Below are 23,889 nucleotides of genomic sequence, written 5' to 3'. Positions count from 1 at the left end.
TTTCAACTGAAGACTGTAGTTTAAGGTAGTTCAACAATTACTGACTTTAAATATCGAAGCTTTTCCTTTAGCAATTTCAAAAATTAATTTTGGGAAATCTGTGCTTTTGGTATAATTCCACATAACAGTGACTTCAGTAGGAGCTATTTCAATAAAGAATGTCATAGCTCTTCCTTTTGAAGACAAAGATTTGTTTTTTATTTATGTTAGTCACCAGTACACCAGCCCAGATGATTTTACTGAACACCCATGTGACCTCAGCTTTATATGTGTACAAATTCCAAACAAAAATAAAATAAGCATCTTGACGACTAATTTGCCACTGCACTCGATCACATTTCAGACATTCGAAACAAAAAATAAATCCTACTTCTGGTATTGGCTCTGTCTATCCTATGTTGCCACTAATTATGCAAAAATCTGTAGCATTTCTATCCTCAGCAAACAAATATTATTTTCATGGCCTGTAAAAAGCTCTTTCATTTATTCTGACCAGAATGAAAGAAAACAGTGAAAATGATAAATTTCTGACCTGCACATTAGCAGATCATAAATGCCCGCCTCGAATTGGCCCTAAGCAGTAAATAAGAAAATAATAGTACTTTTCGAACCACTACAATTTGAACAATAAGCAGCCACCATTGTCAGAGAATTCTGTCAGGGAGCAGCATGCGTATTCTTTTTAATTTTTGTATTCTCTGACAAACTGATGCAAATCTCCCATGAGTCTGGCAACTGCTCATTGCCAGAGCTGCTGAAAGGCGATTGTGCCAGGATTGGAGTCAAAATTTAAAGTGATTGCTTTTGCTTTTCAGTAAGTCTCTTCTCCAATCCAGGTTTTCAAAAACAACCACTTTGTAATTTACATCAGAGTCGAACTACTACTATTTTTATTTCTCCGATTGCTGCAGCTTCACTTTCTAACATTTTCAACACTGAATTCCGCACGGATAGTGATTCAGTGAAAATTCTGCAAGAGATCTGTTCATTCATTCATTTTTCAGCAGCTTTAGTTTAATGTGGAAGTTATTGAAGTACATACAGGCGTACTACTCTTGAAGTCCTCATTTTCACTCTGTGTGGCCTTGGTATCCACGTGCAGCATCTACTGTGAAGTAAGGATTTCTGTTGTCAGGTTCCATCTGGTGCATATTGCCCAACGAGTACCTCAAACAAATGATATATAAAGCTTTCTTTCTTTTGGTTACTCTTGTCCAATTTATTTGTTATCAAAATTATAATAAAATTACTTGTATACTCGCTTGCTCATTTATAGACAACAAATGTACAGCAAATTTCTCTCCTGTAATGTTTATGAGGAAAATTTCCGAATTTAATTCAGATGAAGTCCATACTGTCACACTGCCGCTCTCCAGAGTGCCTAGTTTATACATTATGGATCAGTGAACATATTAAAGAATTCATATTTATAAATTATTACCTGTTGGTGCTGCACAAACATTACATCATATCTGTCACGGTGCATATCATTTCTTACTCGGGCTGAGACACCTGCTCGCAAGGCAATATTTGTACTTTGTTCACACACATACTAGACTTCAAATCACCAGTTCTTTGCATATTCAGTTCTTGTTAAAAGGAACTACTTTTTCTTACATTTATTATCAAATTAAAATGTTATTGAAAAACAAAGATGCTGTGACTTACCAAACGAGAAAGAGCTGGTAGATAAGACACAGTAAAAAACACACACACAAATTTCAAGCTTTCGCAACTCACGATTGCTTCATCAAGAAAGAGGGAAGGAGAGGGAAAGATGAAATGATGTGGGTTTTAAGGGAGAGGGTAAGGAGTCATTCCAATCCTGGGAGCAGAAAGACTTACCTTAGGGGGGAAAAAGGGACAGGTATACACTTGCGCGCGCACACACACATCCATCTGCACATATACAGACACAGGCAGAGATATGTAAAGGCCTTTACATGTGTCTGCCTGTGTCTGTATATGTGCAGATGGATATGTGTGTATGCACGAGTGTATACCTGTCCCTTTTTCCCCCTAAGGAAAGTCTTTCCGCTCCCGGGATTGGAATGACTCCTTACCCCCTTCCTTAAAACCCACATCCATTCGTCTTTCCCTCTCCTCCACTCTTTCCTGACCAAGCAACTGTGGGTTGTGAAAGCTTGAAATTTGTGTATGTGTTTGTGTGTTTTTTGTTGTGTCTATCTACCAGCGCTTTCTCGTTTGGTAAGTCACAGCATCTTTGTTTTTTACTATATTTTTCCCATGTGGGATGTTTCTTACTATTTTATTCATATCATTAAAATATTATTGAGAAATATTTGATCATAATTTTTTTAAAGTGACATCTTGTATACGTGGATTGATAACAAGTTAAAAGTTGGTAGAAAAGTGAGAAGTGTTTTATTATTAAATGAAGAAATAATACTGTATTTTGTTTATTCGTAATCTCTACAAGTAAAACTGTAAATTTTTTACAGTTTGATATTTCTTATTAATGTACCATATTATAATTTATCATCAGCCACTTGAACTGTGGCGGTCTAATGGTAGAGCACAAGACTCTAGTCATGAGGGTGCCTGCTTCAGTCCTAGGTAGAGGCAGGGCTTTTTACTCTTCCAGTTCTATCAGGATGACCCCAGGTCCACTCACACTGATGCCAAATATGAGCAGCAGAGAGCTTTCCCATGTGTAAAGAACAGCAGGAACAAGAAACCTGCCACCCCTTCCCCTCCTAGTTTTCTGGTGGATAGGAGGACTGCACTTTACCTGAACCGGCCACTGGCTTGCACCACAGACTTTACCAATAATCATGTTCTCATGCAATTAGTGACTAAAAAGTAAAAGATTTATTTTTAAAAAGTTTATGATTCAGTATGTGTTAATTAATATTTCAGTTTGCTTATAAATGTACATTTTGTTTTGTTGTTGTGGTCGTCAGTCCAAAGACTGGTTTGATGCAGCTCTTGGTGCTACTCCTTCCTGTGCAAGCCTCTTCATCTCCGAGTACCTACTGCAACCTACATCCTTCTGAATCTGCTTACTATATTCACCTCTCGGTCTCGTTGTATGATTTTTACCCCACACACTTCCCTCCAATACTAAATTGGTGATCCCTTAATGTCTCAGAATGTGTGCTATCTACTGACCCCTTCTTTTGGTCAAGTTGTGCCACAAATTTCTTGTCTCCCCAATTCTATTCAGTAATTTTCCTAATATTCAGCATTCTTCTGTGGCACCACATTTCGAAAACTTCCATTCTCTTTTTACCTTAACTGTTTACCATCCATGTTTCATTTCCATACATGGCTGCACTCCAGACAAGTACCTTCAGAAAAGATTCCCTAAAACTTAAATCTATATTTGATGTTAACAAATCTCTCTTCTTCAGAAATGCTTTCCTTGCCATTGCCACTCTACATTTTATATCCTCTCTACTTCATCCATTATCAGTTATTTTGCTGCCCAAATATCAAAATTTGTCTGCTATTTTAAGTGTCTCACTTCCTAATCTAATTATCTCAGTGCCATCTGATTTAATTTCAGACTACATTCCGTTATCTTCATTTTGCTTTTGTTGGTGCTCATCTTGTATCCTCCTCTCAAGACACTGTCCATCCTGTTTGACTGCTCTTGCAAGTCCCTTGCTGTCTCTGACAGAATCACAGTGTCATCGGCAAACCTCAACATTTTTATTTCTTCTCTCTGAAATTGAATTCCTATTCCAAATTTTTCTTTGGTTTCCTGTACAGCATATTCAATGTAAATGAAATAACATTGGCAATAGGTTTGCAAAACTGCCTCACTTCCTTTTCAACCGCTGCCTCCCTTTCATCCCCTTCAACTCTTATAACTGCCGTCTGGTTTCTGAACAAGTTGTGAATAGCCCTTTGCTCCCTGTATTTTACCCCCTGCCACCTTCAGAACTTCAAAGAGAATATTCCAGTCAACATTGTCAAAGGCTTTCTCTAAGTCTACAGATACTATAAATATAGGTTGGTTTTTCCTTAACCTATGTTTTAAGATAAGTTGCGGGGTCAGTATTGCCTACATTTCCTACATTTCTCTGGAACCCACACTGATCTTCCCTGAAGTCAGCTTCTATCAGTTTTTACATTCTTCTTCTGTAAAGAATTTGTCTTAGTGTTTTGCAATGTCAATTAAAAAGAGCGGCTTTTAGTTGGAACTGAACGTCCGGCCTCATGATTTGAAGATGATGATGCTATGGATGGTTGTGTTAAGGTTTAAACTGTTTTATGGTTTGTAAACGTCTCACAAAAAACTAGTGACCCTCTGTGTTTCAAATCTGTGGTGCTCTGAAGAGTTGTTTGTTTATCTATTATGGCCATTGATGTGGTTCATGTTGATATCAAATGCATACTCACCAATCACAGCAGTTATTGTTGTGGCTGCACCTTCAAACAGCAGTGGTTCGGGATGTACATTGTGGCAAGTCAGTGCTGTGTTAGGTGTCATAATGGCAGGTTAGGGCACCAGATGTGGGATGGCATTCACCATGACAATAAATCATTTGTGCAGTGGCCCTCTTGTGGAAGGACGGGTGGCTGGGGCTGCCTCAACCAGTAATGTACAGGTGGTGGTAGAGGTATCAACAACAACACACAGTCAAACACTGACATGGGTCAGGATGAAAATGGAAAAAAACACTAGGTGAGGACCAATTTGTTCAACTTCAGGCCCTCCGAAAACGACACGATGCGGCTAGAGACTTATGAGGTGCGCTAATTAATGCATAGACATTCTGAAGTATACTAAGGGAAGATCGGCTCCATTTCCAGAGGACCTTTACAGTTCTGAACTCCCAGCACTGAAGAGGCCGTATGCAGTTTGCACAAGAGCATATCAACTAGCATCTCTTACACTGGAGATAGCAAGGTGAACATTATTTGCCTTGGAACATGTGGGAGACAGTTGCTTACAGTTGTGGATCAGTGATAGTTTGAGGAGACACATTCTGGAACTGTAAAAGTGACCTCGTAGTGATTGGCAGCTGTGCACTACATTGCAGAAGTTCTGGAGAACTGTATACTATCCATCAAAAAACATATTGGCAACAGTAGACCAGTTGATTCAGCTCATTCATGACTTCTTACAGTGGCTGCAACACCAAGGAGGTGATCTTTTGCTGGGTATCTAGTCACATCAGGATACAGGGAAACGACATGGCCAACAAAGCCATGTCAGAAGCAAGCCGAGGAAGCATGTCAGAATGGTGTTGTCAGTCAGTGTCCCATCCCATTGCATGCTGTCATCTCATTTTCTGACAGACGCACCATGCTTCAGTGGGAGACTGAATGGGTGAAGTTGACAGAAAGCAAACTGCAATCGCTCAAATCGACCACACAAGCACGGCAGACTTCACGCCAGCCTCACCCCTGGATGGAGATTTTGCTTACCAGGCTGCGCATCGGACGTAATTTAACATGTGGCTTCCTCTGTGAGGCTTGTGGTGTGCCACTTTCAGTTCAGCATATTTTGGCAATGTGTGTCTTATATACTGATATCAGAGAAACCCTCAGTCTCGATGGAGAACTGCCCACCACCTTCACTGATACTGATTCCAGTGTTACAAGGTTGGTAACAGTTTGTGAACTGTCAGGCCTCATCTGTAATCCTTAAATTGGTGGGGAAGCAAGGCAGACTTTAATGCTTTATGAACTGCTCTCCATGCGGGGACAGCCTTCGTCCCCACTTGTGAGATTGGCATGTTGACTTTTCATCGGGTGCTGATGACTGTGATGTTGAGCACCCCTCACCTAAAATCATCACCATCATCAATATTGGCAACATTTCACATTACTGTATGATGGAGCCACTGTGCGTTCCACTAGAGACAGTTACTAGAAGCTGCTAGAATTTGTGCAACGGGCAGACTTGGGTGTAACCCAGGCCTCTATTACAATGAGTATCTGTGGGATCGACTTGGTAGGCACATCCAGAATCGACCCCAGCAATCCCGCACACTCCGGGAACTGACGGCAGCTTTATTGGACGAACAGACAGCCGTCCCCCGGAATGTAATCCGCAAGTGTGTTGCTTTGATACGAGCCAGAGGTGGGAATGCAGAGTACTGAAATGCGACAAGTGTACAGTATTATTTCCATCCAAGTGTTGTTATTTTCATTTTGGAATTCTTTTTCTGTTTGCAACAATAAAGCATTTATTTCTGGTTTTGCTTTGTTCATTTTTCATTCCTGTACAACTAAACGAACATGTTTAATTTCTGTGTAATATACCGTATTTACTCGAATCTAAGCCACACTCGAATCTAAGCCGCACCTGAAAAATGAGACTTGAAATAAAGGAAAAAAAAATTTCACGAATCTAAGCTGCACCTGAAATCTGAGACTCGAAATTCAAGGGGAGAAAAAAGTTTTAGGCCGCACCTCCAAATCGAAACAAAGTTGGTCCATTGTAAAATGAGACACAATTTAGGTCGAATGAATGACGATGCAGCTACAGTAGTTTGGTTCGAGTCGTAAGCTCAGCAGTTAAGCTTTACCAGGTAGCCATTGCTATGCGTCAGGCGCTCCGTCAGTATTTATACGGGTCCCCTTCCTTTTTCACGTGCTTCGTCTGGTTTGAATCGATTGCTTATTTTGCTTTGATCTGATAAGTGCCGTTTTCTTTGTTATAGGTGTTTACGCCACTGTAAGCTGAAAATGCATTACTGTACTGTGTCATGCACTATTTGTCGCATTCTGATAGTGCGTGTTTACGGCCTGTCGCCGCTCGCGGCATGGCTTGCTTTTGTGCGCGCTACCGCCGCTTACAATTAAAAAAAAAAGAGAGGAATCGTCTCATTAGCGAAACAATGGCAAGAGACTGCTATTTGTTGTTACTTACACTGCTGCTTTCTTTGATAATGATCAACAAGAACCAAATAATAGACTGTGTATGATAGAACATGCTCTGAACGAGAGTTAGGCGAAAATTTTTCTCCGTTTGAAAATCTTTGCGGCCGCTTCTTTACTACATCAAATTCTGCACAGAAATTAGTCATCTTAGATTTAAAAATCTATTCAGTTGCCGTGCTTCATTTCTGACTGTATCACTGTTAGGCATAAAAATAATATGCATATAAACATGACACGATACGTATATTCTTCCGCGTTTGCTGTTGTCTCGCTCTAGTTTCGTAGTTTATTAGGCAGACAGGATTTAAATGAGATAGCAGCAAACACGAAAGAATACATGGCAAAATGTTTATATTCGTATTATTCTTATGGTGAAGAGAATAGTGCATGTGATTCACATTTCATCAGGTTCCTATTAGCAGTTAGGAAAAAATTCAGAACGTAGAGTTGGCCGTATTGACAAACATCCCAAACAGTCTTGCCAGTCGTATTTTCGTAGTACATTGAAATTCTGCTACATTCGAAGATGAACAATACGGAATTTGTATTTACTTCGTTGGATAATGTATGAAAATGGTCGAAACTCGGGACGCAGAAAAAAAGCTCGTCTTCCACCTTTTTTAAAATTTATTTATTGACGCAGAGGTTTTGGCACCAGTATTTATCTTTGTGTCTACAAAGCATGCTACATATATTCGACGGCAGAAGTTAGTTGTGGCGGCACCTACTAACATTTTTCAGAACTTCCGCTTGCTTTGCACTCGATTCTAAGCCGCAGGCGGTTTTTTGGATTACAAAGACAGGAAAGAAAGTGCGGCTTAGATTCGAGTAAATACAGTAAGTGTGCATAATAAAGGCACAGAAAGTATCACGATATAATGTTAAGTTTGATACTTTTTTTGTGAGCCGTGTACGTGACGCCACTTGGAAATTTTCAATCTTTTCTCTTTTTAGTTTTTTTTAGTAAGTATATTCTACTGCTTTACAAAATCAATGTGTGAACACTGATCTCAGCCCAATAGGTACAAAGAAACTCAAAGATGGTCAATGTGTAAGGTTCCATGACACCTACAGTGGATATCTATAGTGACTCAGGGATGCAGCTGCTCACTACAACAGCCGCCACTCTTGGCCTCTAGAGACGGAGTACGTATGCCACGTGATCAGCACCACTCGCACAGATTTAAGGTTGGCTGGCCGACTGGCAGTTGCTTGTTGCGTGCTGTATGAAGTGCTCACAAGGGAACCTCCCCATCGCACTCCCCTCAGATTCAGTTATAAGTTGGCACAGTGGATAGGCCTTGAAAAACTGAACACAGATCAATCGAGAAAACAGGAAGAATTTGTGTGGAACTATGAAAAAATAAGTAAAATATACAGTTTGAGTAGTCCATACGCAAGATAGGCAACATCAAGGATAGCGCGATCTCAGGAGTGCAGTGGTCCTGTGGTTAGCGTGAGCAGCTGCGGAACGAGAGGTCTTTGGTTCAAGTCCTGCCTCCAGTGGAAAGTATAATATTTTATTTTCAGTTTATGTGACAAACTCTTATGTTTTCATCACTTTTTTGGGAGTGATTATCACATCCACAAGAAAACCTAAATTGGGCAAGGTAGAAGAATCTTTTTACCCATTTGCCAAGTGTACAAGTTAGGTGGGTCGACAAAGTAATTCCTGTCATGTGACGCACATGCCTTCACCAGTGTCGTATAGAATATATCAGACGTGTTTTCCTGTCGAGGAATCGGTTGACCTAAGACCTTGCGATCAAATGTTTTCGGTTCCCATTGGAGAGGCACGTCCTTTCGTCTACTAATCGCACGGTTTTGCGGTGCGGTCGCAAAATACAGACACTAAACTTATTACAGTGAACAGAGACATCAATGAACGAACGGACAGATCATAACTTTGCGAAAATAAGAAATTAAAATTTGAACTCAAGGGCAGACTTGAACCGTTGACCTTTCGATCCGCAGCTGCTCACGCGAAACACGGGACCACAGCGCTCTTGAACTCAGACTATCCTAGATGTTGCCTATCTTGCGCATAGACAACTCAGTTTGTATATTTTGCTTATTTTTTCATAGTTCCATACAACTTCTTCCTGTTTTCTCGATTGATTTGTGTTCAGTTTTTCAAGGCCTATCCACTGTGCCAACTTATAACTAAATCTGAGGGGGGTGCGATGGGGAGGTTCCCTTGTCAGTATCTCGTCGTATCCCTATATGTACAATGACCCTGCTTTTGTTCTGGACTGTCTCGTTTTTGTTATTGTTAAACCTCCCACGAGCAGATCGCTGGGTGAGACCATCATTCCGTTACTCGATATCTCTGACAAGGTGTGTGTCGCGTACACGTCACCAGAGGACACTAAAGTGATGTGGCCTCTCTGCAAGTAGTTCTGATTTGTCAGTACAGCCCTTTAAGCAACCACAATTCAGAGTTCACTCCACAGATCGAGTGCGTCTATAGACCTTTAAACACTGATGTAGTAGATTGCAACGAGGAATGTGATATTGGAGCAGCTCAGTGCTACTAAGTATTATTAATATTCATAGACTTTTGCATGTGAATTAGAATTCAAGACTATTTGTTACATTCAAGGACAAATCAAGCTAAACTTCTAATTTTTGTTTTGTATAGGTCCCCTGAATCTGACTTCAGAGCATTTCTACTCAAGCCTCAGAGGGTTCTTGGTTCACTTTATAGGAAGTACCAAAAGTTAGTTATATGTGGTGTATGTATGTATGTGCGTATGTACCTATGTATGATTATAACAGAGGTAAACATTCCCCATAGGAAAAATATATCTAAAAACATAGATGATGTGACTTACCAAATGAAAGTGCTGGCAGGTCGACAGACACACAAACATACACACAAAATTCAAGCTTTCGCAACAAACTGTTGCCTCATGAGGAAAGAGGGAAGGAGAGGGAAAGACAAAAGGATGTGGGTTTTAAGGGAGAGGGTAAGGAGTCATTCCAATCCCGGGAGCGGAAAGACTTACCTTAGGGGGAAAAAAGGACGGGTATACACTCACACACACACATATCCATCCACACATATACAGACACCCTGCTTGTGTCTGAATATGTGTGGATGGATATGTGTGTGTATGCGAGTGTATACCCGTCCTTTTTTCCCCCTAAGGTAAGCCTTTCCGCTCCCGGGATTGGAATGACTCCTTACCCTCTCCCTTAAAACCCACACTCATGTAACTGAGGCAGAATAAGGGGAACCAGCCGACATTCGCAGAGGCAGATGGAAAACTGCCTTAAAAACCATCCACAGGTTGGCCGGACACCGGATCTTCACACTAATGTGCCAGGCGGATTCATGCCGGGGATCGGCATGCCTTCCCTCTCGGGAAGCAGTGCGTTAGACCGCATGGCTAGCTGGGTGGACTATATGTGGTGACGTCAGTATTAATTTTGTATATGATTATGCAAGAAAAAAGATGTTGGAAGATCTCCAATATCATATGATCTAATGTAGATTGTGTTTTTTCCAACCAGGGTGCAGGGGAACAATAGCACAGCCATAGACAACATTTTTATTCTTTTTCATTAGTAGATGGGCATTCTGTTAGTAAAATGGTGAATGGCCTTTCAGACCATGATTTACAAATTTTAACACTAAAAGGTTTCTGTACTCAAGGAAATGACACATATAATTACAAACTATGTAGAAAAGCTACTCCAACAGCAATAGGGTTTTTTGAAACTCATTAAAGAAAAGTAGTGACAGGATGTTTATAGTGCCGATAACATAGATGACAAATATAATGCTCACCTTAACACATTTCTCTTGCTCTTTGAAAGTTGCTCTCCATTAGAACATTCTAGACAGGGTACTAGCAGTAAAAGACAGCCTGGGTGGCTGACTAGTGGGATAAGGATATCATGTAGAACAAAGCAGGAATTACATCAAAATGTTAAAGGAGCCACAATCAGCGTACAGTAGCCCACTACAAACAATATTGTAAAGTGCTGAAAAATGTTATTAAGAAGACAAAGAGTATGTGGTACACAAATAGAATAGCTAATTCACAGGTTAAGATTAAAACCATATGGTCGGTTGTGAAGGAAGTGTCTGGTTAGCAGCACAAGGGTGACAATATAAAGTCAGTTCGTAGTAAAAATATTTCTGTTACTGTTAAGTCAGGTATATGTACATTATTTAACAATCATTTTCTGAGCATTGCTGATGAATTAAATAAAAACTTAATTTTTTCAGGGTATCATATAACTCTCTTAGTAAATGCCTTTCCGACATTGATGTATGAAATACTCCTTTGTGATACTGACAAAGGGGAGATAGAGTCAACAATTAAATCACTGAAGACTAAGGACCCTCATAGATATGATGGAGTGCCTAGCAGAATATTAAAGTACTGTGCTGCACATGTTAGCCCTGTATTTAGCCTTATTTGTAATTTTTCCTTTTAGGAATGGTCAGTTTCCTGAATGATTGAAGTACTCAGTTGTAAAACCACTTTATAAAAAGGGAGAAATGGATAATGTAGACAATTGTAGACCTATTTATATGCCATCAGTGTTTGCGTAAGTTATTGAAAAGGCTGTGTATGTAAGGATAATTGATCATTTTATTTCTCATAAATTGCCATCAAATGTACAGCTCGGTTTTAGAAGTGATTTAACAACTGAAAATGCCATATTCTCTTTTCTCTGTGAGGTACTGGGCGGACTAATCAAAAGATTTAGAATGCTAGGAGTCTTTTTTAACTAAGGCGTTTGACTGTGTTGATCACTGGGTATTGCTCCAGAAGTTGGACCATTACAGAATACAGGGAGTAGCTCACAATTGGTTCACCTCTTATTTCAACAATAGACAGGAAAAAGTCAACATTCACAGTGGTGAGAATGGCTGTGATGTGGGGTCTGAGCGGGATACTGTCAAGTGGGGGGTGCCACAGGGATCTGTGTTTGGCCACTCCTGTTCCTTATTTATATAAATGATATGCCCTCTAATATTATGGGTAACTCTAAAATATTTCTGTTTGCTGATGACACTAGCTTGGCAGTAAAGGATGTTGTGTGCAACATTGGCTCTGTTTCAACTAGTGCAGTACATGACGTAAGTTCATGGCTTGTATAAATGAGCTAAAGCTAAATCACAGTAAGACTCCATTTTTACAGTTTCCAACACACAATTCAACAAAACCTGACATTTTAATTTCATGGAATGGGCATATGATTAGTGAAACTGAACAGTTCAAATTTCTTGATGTTAGGGTAGATGGTAAACTGTCATGGAAAGCCCATTTTCAGGATCTTGTTCAAAGACTTAACGCTGCCATTTTTATTATTCAAACAGTATCTGCAGTAAGTGATTGTTCGACATGAAAAGTAGTCTACTTTACTTATTTTCATTCGCTTATGTCATATGGTATTATATTTTGTTATAACTCTTCCCATTCTCAAAGGATATTTTTGGCTCAGAAATGGGCAGTTCGGGCAATAAGTGGTGTAAGTTTCCGAACCTCTTGTCGACCCCCGTTCACGAGTCTGGGTATTCTGATATTGGCCTCTCAATATATATAGTCTTTGTTGTTGTTTCTTGTTGACAATATCAGCTTATTTCCAAGAATTAGCAGCTTTCACTCAGTTGATACTAGGCAGAAGTCCAATCTGCATTTGGATCACACTTCCTTGACTCTTGTGCAGAAAGGTGCACAGTATACTGCTGCATCCATTTTCAATAAGCTACCACAAGAGTTCAAAAATCTTAGCCATATTCCACGCACCTTCAACTCAAAACTGAAGAGTTACCTCATGGGAGCCTCCTTTTATTCTGTCGAGGAGTTACTTGAAAAATTAAGCTGATTCTTGTGTTATATTGTTGATTGCATTTACATAAACTTATGGCTTCTCTTTTTTTGGGTTCATAAACATTTTACTTTATTTTTTATGTTGTAATTTCATGTACTGACACATTCCATGACCTTGGAAATTTCCTCCTCAGTTTTGTCCTACGGAACTAGATGTGGTAAAAAAAAATAAAAAAATAAAAAAAATAAAAACCTTCATTTGCACATAACTCAGCCCCACACAAGAACCTACGATATACATAAGTTGTGTGTAACTCAGTTATTATGCATACATAGTTTAAATAAATGTATTAATGTGTTACCTCTTGTAGGTGTGCACTTGCATTTACTGGCCACCTCACTATTGATACAACAGATGTCATGTCTGGGACAGTAGTGAAGTGCTACAAGCCACTTAAGCAAATGACTTTTCACACTTCTTGTGTAGTACAGGGAAAGGTCGTGACAGAATGATATTAAGTAGGGAGTAAGTCTCAGAACACATACTGTGTACAGGTGTTTCTTTTTCATATGTGCAGACATTGAATGGGAGATGTAAAATACGACAAAATGCCAAGGTGTGACAACAAATAAATGGCTTCACCCGATGTGGGAGGGGCCTTTTACATCTTGGTGTTGCAGTTTGACAGTGGCTTAGCTATCAAAGAGCAACCGCACTCTCCAAGCAGGAATACAAGAGAGAGGACGGTTTTGTGAAAAATGAAATGTACTGTAATCTGGATTGTCATATTGAGCTTTTGATGAGTACCTCATATGTAATGTTGTGTTCTACTCAAATTCACAGGTCACTCTAATGATCTGTTCACCCATTCAAGGAAATACATGTTTGTAAAAGGAAAGTAGTAGACGTGTTTTTTCATGACACGAGTAGAAGTTATCTTCTTTTGCTTCAATAACAGATGCAGAACATGAAAAAGTTAAGCCTTTCCTCGGTTATGCATGGGATTTCAGAGACATTGATTAGCAGGACCTCTGCTTCAAGAGAATCAACTACAGCGACTGGATTAAAAGAAAGAGGTAAATATTTCAAAAGTTACGTCAGGTAACGGATCTCATGAACTGTTCTGTCTCTGCTTAAACAACAAGGAGTGAACCAGCAGCTACATAAAATCCTAAACCATTAAGAAAAACACTTCAATCGCTGCCCCCATATCATCGTCCACTTGTGCCATTCTTTGATGAATTTACGTTTCTCATTTTCCTTCCACTGCAAGGAAATGCACTACACCCCTTTGCTCTTCTTTTGAAGCCTGCAGTTCTCAGTTTTCATTATGACCAAGTGCAATGCACAGTCAAAGTGTGTACTTGCTGACTCTGACATCATGTGGGTATGTGCGACCGTGTCCCTCTTGTGGTGAGTTTGGTGGCTCAGAACTTTTATGGAGACCAGATCTTCTTACATAGGCAATAGTTTTACAATCCCTCCAGCAGTTTTCATTTAACAGCCTCCAGCTCATTTCTTTTTGAGTGACCCCAATGTATTCAATGCCCAACTTATAGTAACTCATGCTCTGTTTGCGGTTTAGGCTTTTGTAACATGAGTTTAATAAGTTGTGTCTGCAAAATACTAACACGAATTCTTTACAGACAAATGTAAAAACTGGTAGAAGCTGACCTCGGGGAAGATCAGCCTGGATTCCATAGAAAAGTTGGAACACGTGAGGCAATACTGACCCTACGAAAGGCTATTTTCAATTTGTACGGAAACCAGATGGCAGTCATAAGAGTCGAGGGGCATGAAAGAGAAGCAGGGGTTGGAAAGGGAGTGAGACAAGGTTGTAGCCTATTTCCGATGTTATTCAATCTGTATATTGAGCAAGCAGTAAAGAAAACAAAAGAAAAATTTGGAGTAGGAATTAAAATTCATGCAGAAGAAACAAAAACTTTGAGGTTTGCCGATGACATTGTTATTGTGTTGGAGACAGCAAAGGACCTGGAAGAGCAGTTGAACGGAATGGACAGTGTCCTGAAAGGAGGGTATAAGATGAACATCAACAAAAGCAAAATGAGGATAATGGAATGTAGTCGAATTAAGTCGGGTGATGCTGAGGGAATTAGTTTAGGAAATGAGGCCTCAAGGTAGTAAATGAGCTTTGCTATTTGGGAAGCAAAATAACTGATGATGGTCAAAGTAGAGAGGATATAAAATGTAGACTGGCAATAGCAAGGAAAGCGTTTCTGAAGAAGAGAAATTTGTTAACATCGAGTAAAGATTTAAGTTTCAGGAAGTCTTTTCTGAAAGTGTTTACATGGAGCGTAACCATGTATGGAAGTGAAACATGTACAATAAATAGTTTAGACAAGAAGAGAATAGAAGCTTTTGAAATGTGGTGTTACAGAAGAATGCTGAATATTAGATGGGTATATCGCGTAACTAATGAGGAGGTAGTGAACAGAATTGGGGAGAAGAGGTATTTGGGGAGAAGGGATCTGTTGGTAAGACATGTTCTGAGGCATCAAGGGATCACCAATTTAGTATTGGAGGGCAGCGTGGAGGGTAAAAATCATAGAGGATGGCCAAGAGAGGAATACACTGAGCCGATTCAGAAGGATGTAGGTTGCTGTAGTTACTTGGATATGAAGAAGCTTGCACAGGATAGAGTAGCATGGAGAGCTGCATTAAACCAGTCTCTGGACTGAAGACGACGACAACAACAACAACGGGAGTAGACAGAAAATCTTGTAAGCCTACACATATTTTTAGATATGCAGGTGATGCAGAAGTTATTTCAAACACTTTGTTGTTGTGCCAAAGTCCACACAGTGTTGCCTTTTTTTTTTTTTTTTTTTTTTTTTTAAACTTGAAGAACCCCAAGTGTGTTAAAGGTTGCTGCTTTCAAATTGCAGGTTCGGCACAGCAGACAGACCCTCGTAATGACCCGGCTGCTGCGAGCAGAACATTAAATGTCCATACTCCTCAGGTGCCCTGCATGTGGGCCGGTGCAGCCTACACCTGTGATCCTCGCACTCTTGTACCAAATCCTATTGTGCCATCACAAGCAATAATTCAGGTAAAAACCGTCTCTTCAAAAATGTTACAGAAAGTGATGTACAACATAATACTGAATCATTTAAATGAGTGGAAGTTGTTTAACTGCCTGCTGGTTTCATTTTCATAAAGATTTCCTTAGCATGCTAAAGTATTACAGCATTTATGGTATTTCTGGAATCTTTCGTTCATGATAGAAGGCAGACGGCCCCGTTAACAGTGTGCAGTCTGTGTTGTAGTTCGTGCTCAGCATAGCCCCACTTGCCAAGGGTTTAAATGTCTTCGCAAAGGGCTCTCTCATTGTGTTTGTGCCTTGAAAATGACAGGGGGTTAACCTGTCAAAATATCGGTAGTAGTCTAAGACATCTCCCAGCTGCGTACAACTAAGTTGTTTCAGAAAACGGATCTTAGGGAGAAAAAAGTGTTTCGAGAGTTGCCACACTTTCAGAATCACAGGTACTGCTGCCAGATGTTGCTGTTGCTGAAAGCCAAAACAAATATGGTAGGTGCATGGGTCCTCCAATATGCAAAGTTGCTGTTATCATTGATTTTTTCTCTGTGCTCATTGTGGACTAAGGCCAGCTAGTGTGAAGTTCCAGGCACAACACCATCCCAAGGCCTTCTGAAAAAGGTTTCCTTTAACGACATAGAGGACGTGTTTAGTTACAGACAGGCTCAAAATGAAGAAAACTATTATACATTGAAGCTTTCAGACAGAAAAGTCCTTCTACCAAGGAAGAAAAAGCACACACATTCACAAGTCACCTGCTGCAGTCGGTCCCCAGGGCCTGGAGACAGTGACCACATGTGTGTGAGGTGTGCTTGTGTGAATGTGTGTGTGTTTTTTATTCTGTAAAAAGGACTTTCTTGTCTGAAAGCTCAAATGTTTAACAGTCTTCTTCATTGAGCCTGTCTGTGACTGAATGGCTGCTCGTGTGATGAGTAGCAATCTTTTCATATTATTGCTATTCCATTCCAGATTTTCCGTTGTTCGATTATGCCTTCTTTAATGGCAGGCACAGAATTGTGAAACTGGAGATAAAAGTCTTTATCTTGTGGTACACCGCGTGATTTTCCATCAGAACAGTTACTCAGAAAAAGAAATTCACTGAGAACGAATCTTCAGTCGCCAATAGAGTGTGCACGGATTTGAAACTTCTGGCAGACTAAAACTGTTTGCCAGATCAGGTCTCGAACCTGGAGTCTTTGCCTTTTGTGGGAAAGTGCTCTGCCTACTGAGCTACCCGAGCATGACTCGCAACCCACCCTCACAGCTTTACTTCTGCCACTACCTCATCTCCTACATTCCAAACTTCACAGAAGTTCTCGTGCAACCTTGCAAGAGTAGCAGTCCTGGAAGGAAGGGCCCAGGTTCAAGTCCTGGTCCAGAACACAGTTGTTTCTGCCAGGAAGTTTCAAATGCACTAAGGTTTTCTTGTACCTTGTCAGCATTTATTAATTTATTGGCAACAGACGTCAAAGGGGCTCAATGAAACACCACATATCTGAGCTTATGCTCTTTTCCTAATATTATCATCTTTCTCATAGATCCAGAGGTCCTTCTGATAGTTGTAGCTTGAAAACAAGGTAATGTTTCAAAATCAGTTATTAAACAATGGAAAATCCAGGATAGGATGTAACAATATTATGAAAAGGAAAGTTGCTACTCACCATATAGTGGAGATGCTGAGTTGCAGATACTCACAACAAAACAACTGTCACCAATAAATAATGCTTTTGGCCATTAAGGCCTTCGTCAACAATACACACACACACACACACACACACACACACACACACACACACACACACACACACGAACACACGACTGCAGTCTCAGGCAACTGAAACCACACACAGTATTCTTAAAGAGGATGGACAAGCGTAGTGTAGGTAGTCCCTTTAGTATTTCTGTTACATTTTCTAAGTGTCCTGCCAAAAAAATACGGTTTTCGGTTGGCCTTCCCCACAACATTTTCTTTGTGTTCCTTCCAATTTATGTTGTTCAAATTGTAATTCCTAGGTATTTAGTTGAAAATGATTTTGGACCATTCACTTTTTCTATTTTTTTCACAGTTCAGTACACCTTCTTCAAAGTATCATACTTGATCTGTGTTCAGTTTTTGATGGGCTGTTCACTAGGCCATTTTATCACTAAATCCGAGGGAGGTGTGATGGGTAGTTTTCCTTGTTAATGCTACTTGTGCAAAGTCAGGGTGGATTGTTAATTCAATATATTTAGAAGAGCATTTTAACTGATTTCAGTATGAATTATTTAAAACTTCTGAAAGCGGAACATCAGATTCCCTGAAATTCTTTTTACAATAATTATTCTCCAATTATAGTTTATTGACTGCCCAATCTATCAGTTGACTATCCACTGAATGTGTATAATATGAATTACATCAGTACAAGCATACTATGTCTGCCATCAACCAATTTTCCATGGTAACTACAGGTTCAATTACAAATTTTCTTTTGTAATGTATACTTAATTATTGCAGCTGTAATCGTCAGCAGTGTATATCTGGCTGGCCAGACTGGTTTCCTTATGTAACTTAAGGCAAATGGTTCAGTGGTTCCTTACAAAAGGACAGGGCTGAATTCTTCTTGTGTGCTCCTTCCAAACTTGTGGTCTCTAATGACATCATTGTTGATGGGACATTATATCCTGCTCCCCCTTAGGCTACAGATGCCAAATTTCATTTGAAGTACTCATTTGTCATACATTGTTTTTTACTGTCTGTTTTTTGTGCATTGTCTTTTGGAGATGCTGGAGTATAAACAGTTATAAAGCACCACACTCATCATTTAAGTCACGTGATAGTGCGGTAGCATACCTAAGGTTCTCAGAAGCAAGGCTGCCAGTTCTGAATACTGCCAAATCAAAATGGCAGTAGCAACTCACTCAGCTACAGCAATGTTTTTGGTATGACATTAATAATGAATAAAAGGATTTAAGTTGGTACTGACCTATCACAGAAATAAATATTTACACCGGCTAAATAATTAAGTTGCTTGAAATTTACTTGAATCATTTGGAAATAATATGGTCGGCAGGCCAATTGGACACTTCACAGGAAAACCGATGGATTACAGCATTGGTGTATGTATTCTACTATTGAACATACATCTCAATTATGTAATTTTGTATCATACCTACTGATGCAAGCATTCTCTACAATTACTGTATTTAGGATGGCTGAATCATTAAGCTCAATAATTTAGTCAGAATGTTCTTAATACAATACAGTATGTATTGTAATTACTATAATACGAAAATGACCTTTAAGACGACACTACGCAGGCATCACAGCACTTTAACACGTATCACTGCAAATTTATTTTAGGTAAATTAATTGGTGCAGTGAAGTAAGTTTCCGGCTATGAAAATTCACTGTGAATGTCCACTGTTGAAGAAAATCAGGTTTCTTTCAATATTTAACTTGTGTTGTGCTGGCACTCAAATTAAATTAATTAAAATAATTATTTTCAAATAAAAGGAGGAGACTGGCTGTTAGTTAATTTACATTTTCAGGTGAACTTTCCAAAGGAACAATATTTGATATAATTTGATTAAATTCTGTCACACATTCCTCGTACGCTTTATCATGCAAACAAGAATCCTGGAATTGAGAACCTATCCCAGGTAACAGTGTCAGTAATGTAGTGTACCACAAACAATTTACACTGATGCAAAACACTATATTGTAGATAAAGTACTGTTTTCAAGAGTCACTGGTATTTTCAGTTTAAATTACTGATTACTCCGTCTCGTGATATCAGCATCATCAAACATTGTAATCTCATGCAGGGACTGATTGGCAACGACAATAGTGCATGCAGAACTGCTCCATGAGCGAAGTTTGTAGCAACTCGTTAGATTAGATTAGATTTACTTTCATTCCAATTGATCCGTAGTGAGGAGGTCCTCCAGGATGTAAAACATGTCAGAAAAACAACAATACATGACAAATATTGACAACTGAAACAAATAAGCTAATGTACCCTCTACAGGTCCCAAGTGGAATGATTGTCTTTTTTTTTTTTTTTTAATGAACACTGTATGAAATAATCATTTTACAAACACTCATTTACTAAGATCACATTAACGCACTGAATTTAAAGTTGAAAAAAGTGTTTGTTTTTTTTATTTATAAGGTAATAAACATGTAATAGAACTTCTACCATACTTATTTACAATGAATACATTACTGCACTGAAATGGTGCAGAAGTTAGATTGTACTTATATAAAAATCAGTCGGTTCTACTGAGAAGTTCATCACTGGAGAGTAGAAGGAGTTGTCCACCAATAAATCCTTTAGGTTCCACTTAAACTGAGCAGTGCCGTAAAGTGTTGTCAGAATATACTTCTCTGTCCACTGCAACACACGAGTGCCTCATTTGTGAGAAACACTGTGAAGTTGCACCTTGCAAATTTGTACGATTACTGTCTGCCATTTATGAGCCTACCTCATGGCTCAAACATGCTGCTGACACTGCGTCTGGTTGCCAAAATCCTTTCCTTCTATTCCAGCAGTGTGCACTTGAACACACAGAGTTCCAAAGTCATTGTTAAGGAGGCATACCAGTGCAAACCTTTACAATTCTCTTTGCCCAATCATACTCCAGTGATTGCAACAATTACATAATAACATTATAAGCACAGAATTTTTTGTTTAAACTGTGCATCATCCAAAATGCACAGGAAACAACTAATTTCATGGTGGTAATTTATATTTGAAAAACGAAAAGAGATTTATGCATAACTTATAACACTCCTATTACTATTAGTTGGCATTACACTTTTATGGGGTTTATGACCATGATTTTGTGTCTGATTTTGTTTAAGCAAATGGACCACAGGTTTTGTCTTCAAAGTATGACATTATTACAGCAGAAGACAGATTAGAAAGTGCTATTTGAATATGGTCCGCCTTCATAATTGAGTGGGCGGTGTGGCCGACTACCACATGTGGAGGAGCCAGGTTCGATTCCCAGTACTGCCCAGGATTTTTTTCTTGGTGAGAGGATTTAAATGGGATCCACTCAGTCTCATGATACCAATAAGGAGCTGCTTGAATGAGAAACAGTGGCACCAGGTCTGTAAAACTGACTCCATACCATGTCTGCATGACGCCATATGTCAAGAGGATGACACAGTGGGCCTTCGGTCCCAATTGGCCCACCTGCGGGATCGGGGGGGGGGGGGGGGGGGCAGGGGCGGGGGGAGAGAGCTATTTGATCATAGATTCATTCAGCGATTGTAATCATGTATAGCCAGGCAAAATTATGGTCAACAGTCAAAATTGGACCTATAGTTTTGAAATAACAAACTCAGGTGAGGACAGATTTATAAAATAAAGCATTGGCAACAGCTTTTATGTTGTCTATAGGGGGTATTAACAGACTAGCAGACTTCTCTTTCGTGGTAATATTTGCTAATTGAACTGTTCAACTTGAAAGAACATCACTTTTATGATATCTGTTCGAGCAATGAGCAAACCTAATTTTAGAATATGGGGCCTTCTCAATGTGACAACACATAGAAACACCTATCTTGAATACTCTTAAACTGGAAATGCAATTACTTTCTTCAGCAGGCAGATTTTCAATTCATATTGTGAAATCTAAAAAATGCATTCTTTCATTAATAAGAAAGTTGACTTATAATTTTAGCACTTCAGTTATTATTTATATTATTATTATCTTTATTATGACCATTATTAGCATAATAAAATTCAACATTATGTACACTTATATAACATCAGAAATGTAGTACAGGTTATGTGATTAAGGCCAGTAACTTAATCATAACACACAAAGATTAAATTTCAGAAACATATTACGTCATAGTAAAGGAGAACAGGTTCATGAATTTTTAGAAATCTAAAGAAATAGTATTTTGCTTTGAGGTGATGATGCATTGAGCTGCAGCAGTGCTGGCATTGATTAGAATTGTGTGAGCATACAAATTGCTCTAATATAATTATTGTTTCCATGTCCAAACATCACAGAACATTGCACAAACATTCCACAATGCAGTAAGCTGGTAATCCGCCCATCCAAGGAAAAGCTATCGACTGACTGGTGGTCTTTCCTCTATGGGCGCTCACTGCATGTCTTACACCTTTTACTGTGGCACGCTAACTACCTTCTATGCACAGAGGGGCTTCCCTCCAGCCTTTCCATCCATAACGGTACCTTTTTTCCCATCGATACCTAACATGAAATAGTAATATAAACCAACATTTTACCATGCAGTACGTCACACAAAAGAAAGTAATTATCATTGTAACAAATAGTTAAAAAATATGTACATTTATGGGTAGATCATAATAATACTGTGTAGTTTTATTAATGGCACGAAGTCTTGGTGTCACAGATAGACATTATGCTGGGGTATAACAATGTCTTATGGTCTGTTGTAGCAAATTGTCTTATTGGTTACCGAGCGAGGTGGTGCAGTGGTTAGCACACTGGACTCACTTTCGGGAGGATGACAGTTCAAACCTGCGTCCGGCCATCCTTATTTAGGTTTTCTGTGATTTCCTTAAATTGCTCCAGGCAAATGCTGGGATGGTTCCTTTGAAAGGACATGGCGGCCAACTTCCTTCCCCATCCTTCTCTAATCCAATGGGACCGATGACCACGCTGTTTGGTTCCCTCCCCCAAATCAACCATCCAACTAATCTTACTGGTTGACACAGGCTGAGGCCAGTGAAGCAGGTGTAGTTTGAATTCCAAAACAGGAACAGGAGTATATTAAATAATATGATACTGTGTGTTTCCTGAGTAATACACGTTTAATATGTAGATGGTGATGTATGAGGGTTGGAGCTTTAGTAGCAGCAACACTGCCACAGAGACACAACGGAATTGAATGATGTTGCTTAGAATACATATTAGTAACATATAGCTACTGTATTTACTCGAATCTAAGCCACCCTTTTTTCCAGTTTTTGTAATCCAAAAATCTGCCTACGGCTTAGAATCGAGTGCAAAGCAAGCGGAAGTTCTGAAAAATGTTGGTAGGTGCGGCCACAACCAACTTCTGCCGTCGAATGTATGTAGCGCTACACAGGCATGTTTTGCAGGCACAAAGATAAATACTGGCGCCAAAACCTCTGCGTCAATAAATAAATTAAAAAAAAAAAGGTGGAAGACGAGCTGTTTTCTCCGCCCCGAGTTTCGACCACTGCATTTTCATACATTATCCAACAAAGTAAATACAAATTCCGTATTGTTCATCTTCGAATGTAGCAGCATTTCAATGTACTACGAAAATCCAACTGGAAAGACTGTTGGGGATGTTTGTCAATATGGCCAACTCTACGTTCTGAATTTTTTCCTACCTGTGAGAAGAGATGGTTACTAATAGGAACTTTTATGAATTGTGAATCATATGCAGTATTCTCTTTACCATAAGAATAATACAAATATAAACATTTTGCCATGTATTGTTTCGTCTTTGCTGCTATCTCATTTAAATCCTGTCTGCCTAATAAACTACGAAACTAGAGTGAGACAACAGCAAACGAGAAGAATATACATATCATGTCATGTTTATATTCGTATTATTCTTATGCCTAATAGTGAAACAGTCAGAAATGAAGCACAGCAATTGACGAGATTTTTAAATCTAAGATGACTCTAAATTCTGTGCAGAATGTAATGTACTAAAGAGGCGCTTGCAACGATTTTCATACGGAGAAAAATTTTCGTTAAACTCTGGTTCAGAACATCTTCTATCATACGCGGTATAAAAAAAAAGGGCGGCGGTAGCGCGCACAAAAGCAAGCCATGCCGCAAGCAGCGACAGGCCGTAAACACTCATTATCATCATGCAAGAAACAATGCATGACACAGTACAGTAATGCATTTTCAGCCTAGAGTGACGTAAGCACCTATAACAAAGAGAACGGCACTTATCAGATCAAAGAAAAATAAGCAAACAATTCAAACCAGACGAAGCGCGTGAAAAAGGAAGGGTACCCGTACAAATACTGACGGAGCGCCTGACGCATAGCAATGGCTACCTGGTAAAGCTTAACTGCTAAGCTTACGACTGGAACCAAACTACTGTAGCTGTATCGTCATTCCTTCGACCTAAATTATGTCTCGTATTACAATGGACCAACTTTGTTTCGATTTGGAGGTGCGGCCTAACACTTTTCTCTCCCCTT

At 39.3% G+C, this 23,889-nt stretch overlaps 1 protein-coding gene across 2 annotated transcripts in view; it reads left to right on the top strand.

Moving 5' to 3' along the window:
• Positions 1-23,889, top strand: part of LOC124720448 (RNA-binding protein 48) — a 69,564-nt gene that overhangs the window by 19,232 nt on the left and 26,443 nt on the right. For both annotated transcript variants that reach the window (XM_047245797.1, XM_047245798.1), the window contains exon 4: positions 15,561-15,724. In XM_047245797.1, the coding sequence (XP_047101753.1) occupies positions 15,561-15,724 (164 nt within the window). The remainder of the gene's footprint in view (positions 1-15,560; positions 15,725-23,889) is intronic.

The sequence above is a fragment of the Schistocerca piceifrons genome, chromosome 11 (genome assembly GCF_021461385.2).
Source record: "Schistocerca piceifrons isolate TAMUIC-IGC-003096 chromosome 11, iqSchPice1.1, whole genome shotgun sequence".
NCBI lineage: Eukaryota > Metazoa > Arthropoda > Insecta > Orthoptera > Acrididae > Schistocerca > Schistocerca piceifrons.
Note: the sequence above shows the minus strand (reverse complement) of the source record. Positions and strands in the feature narration are given on the sequence as shown.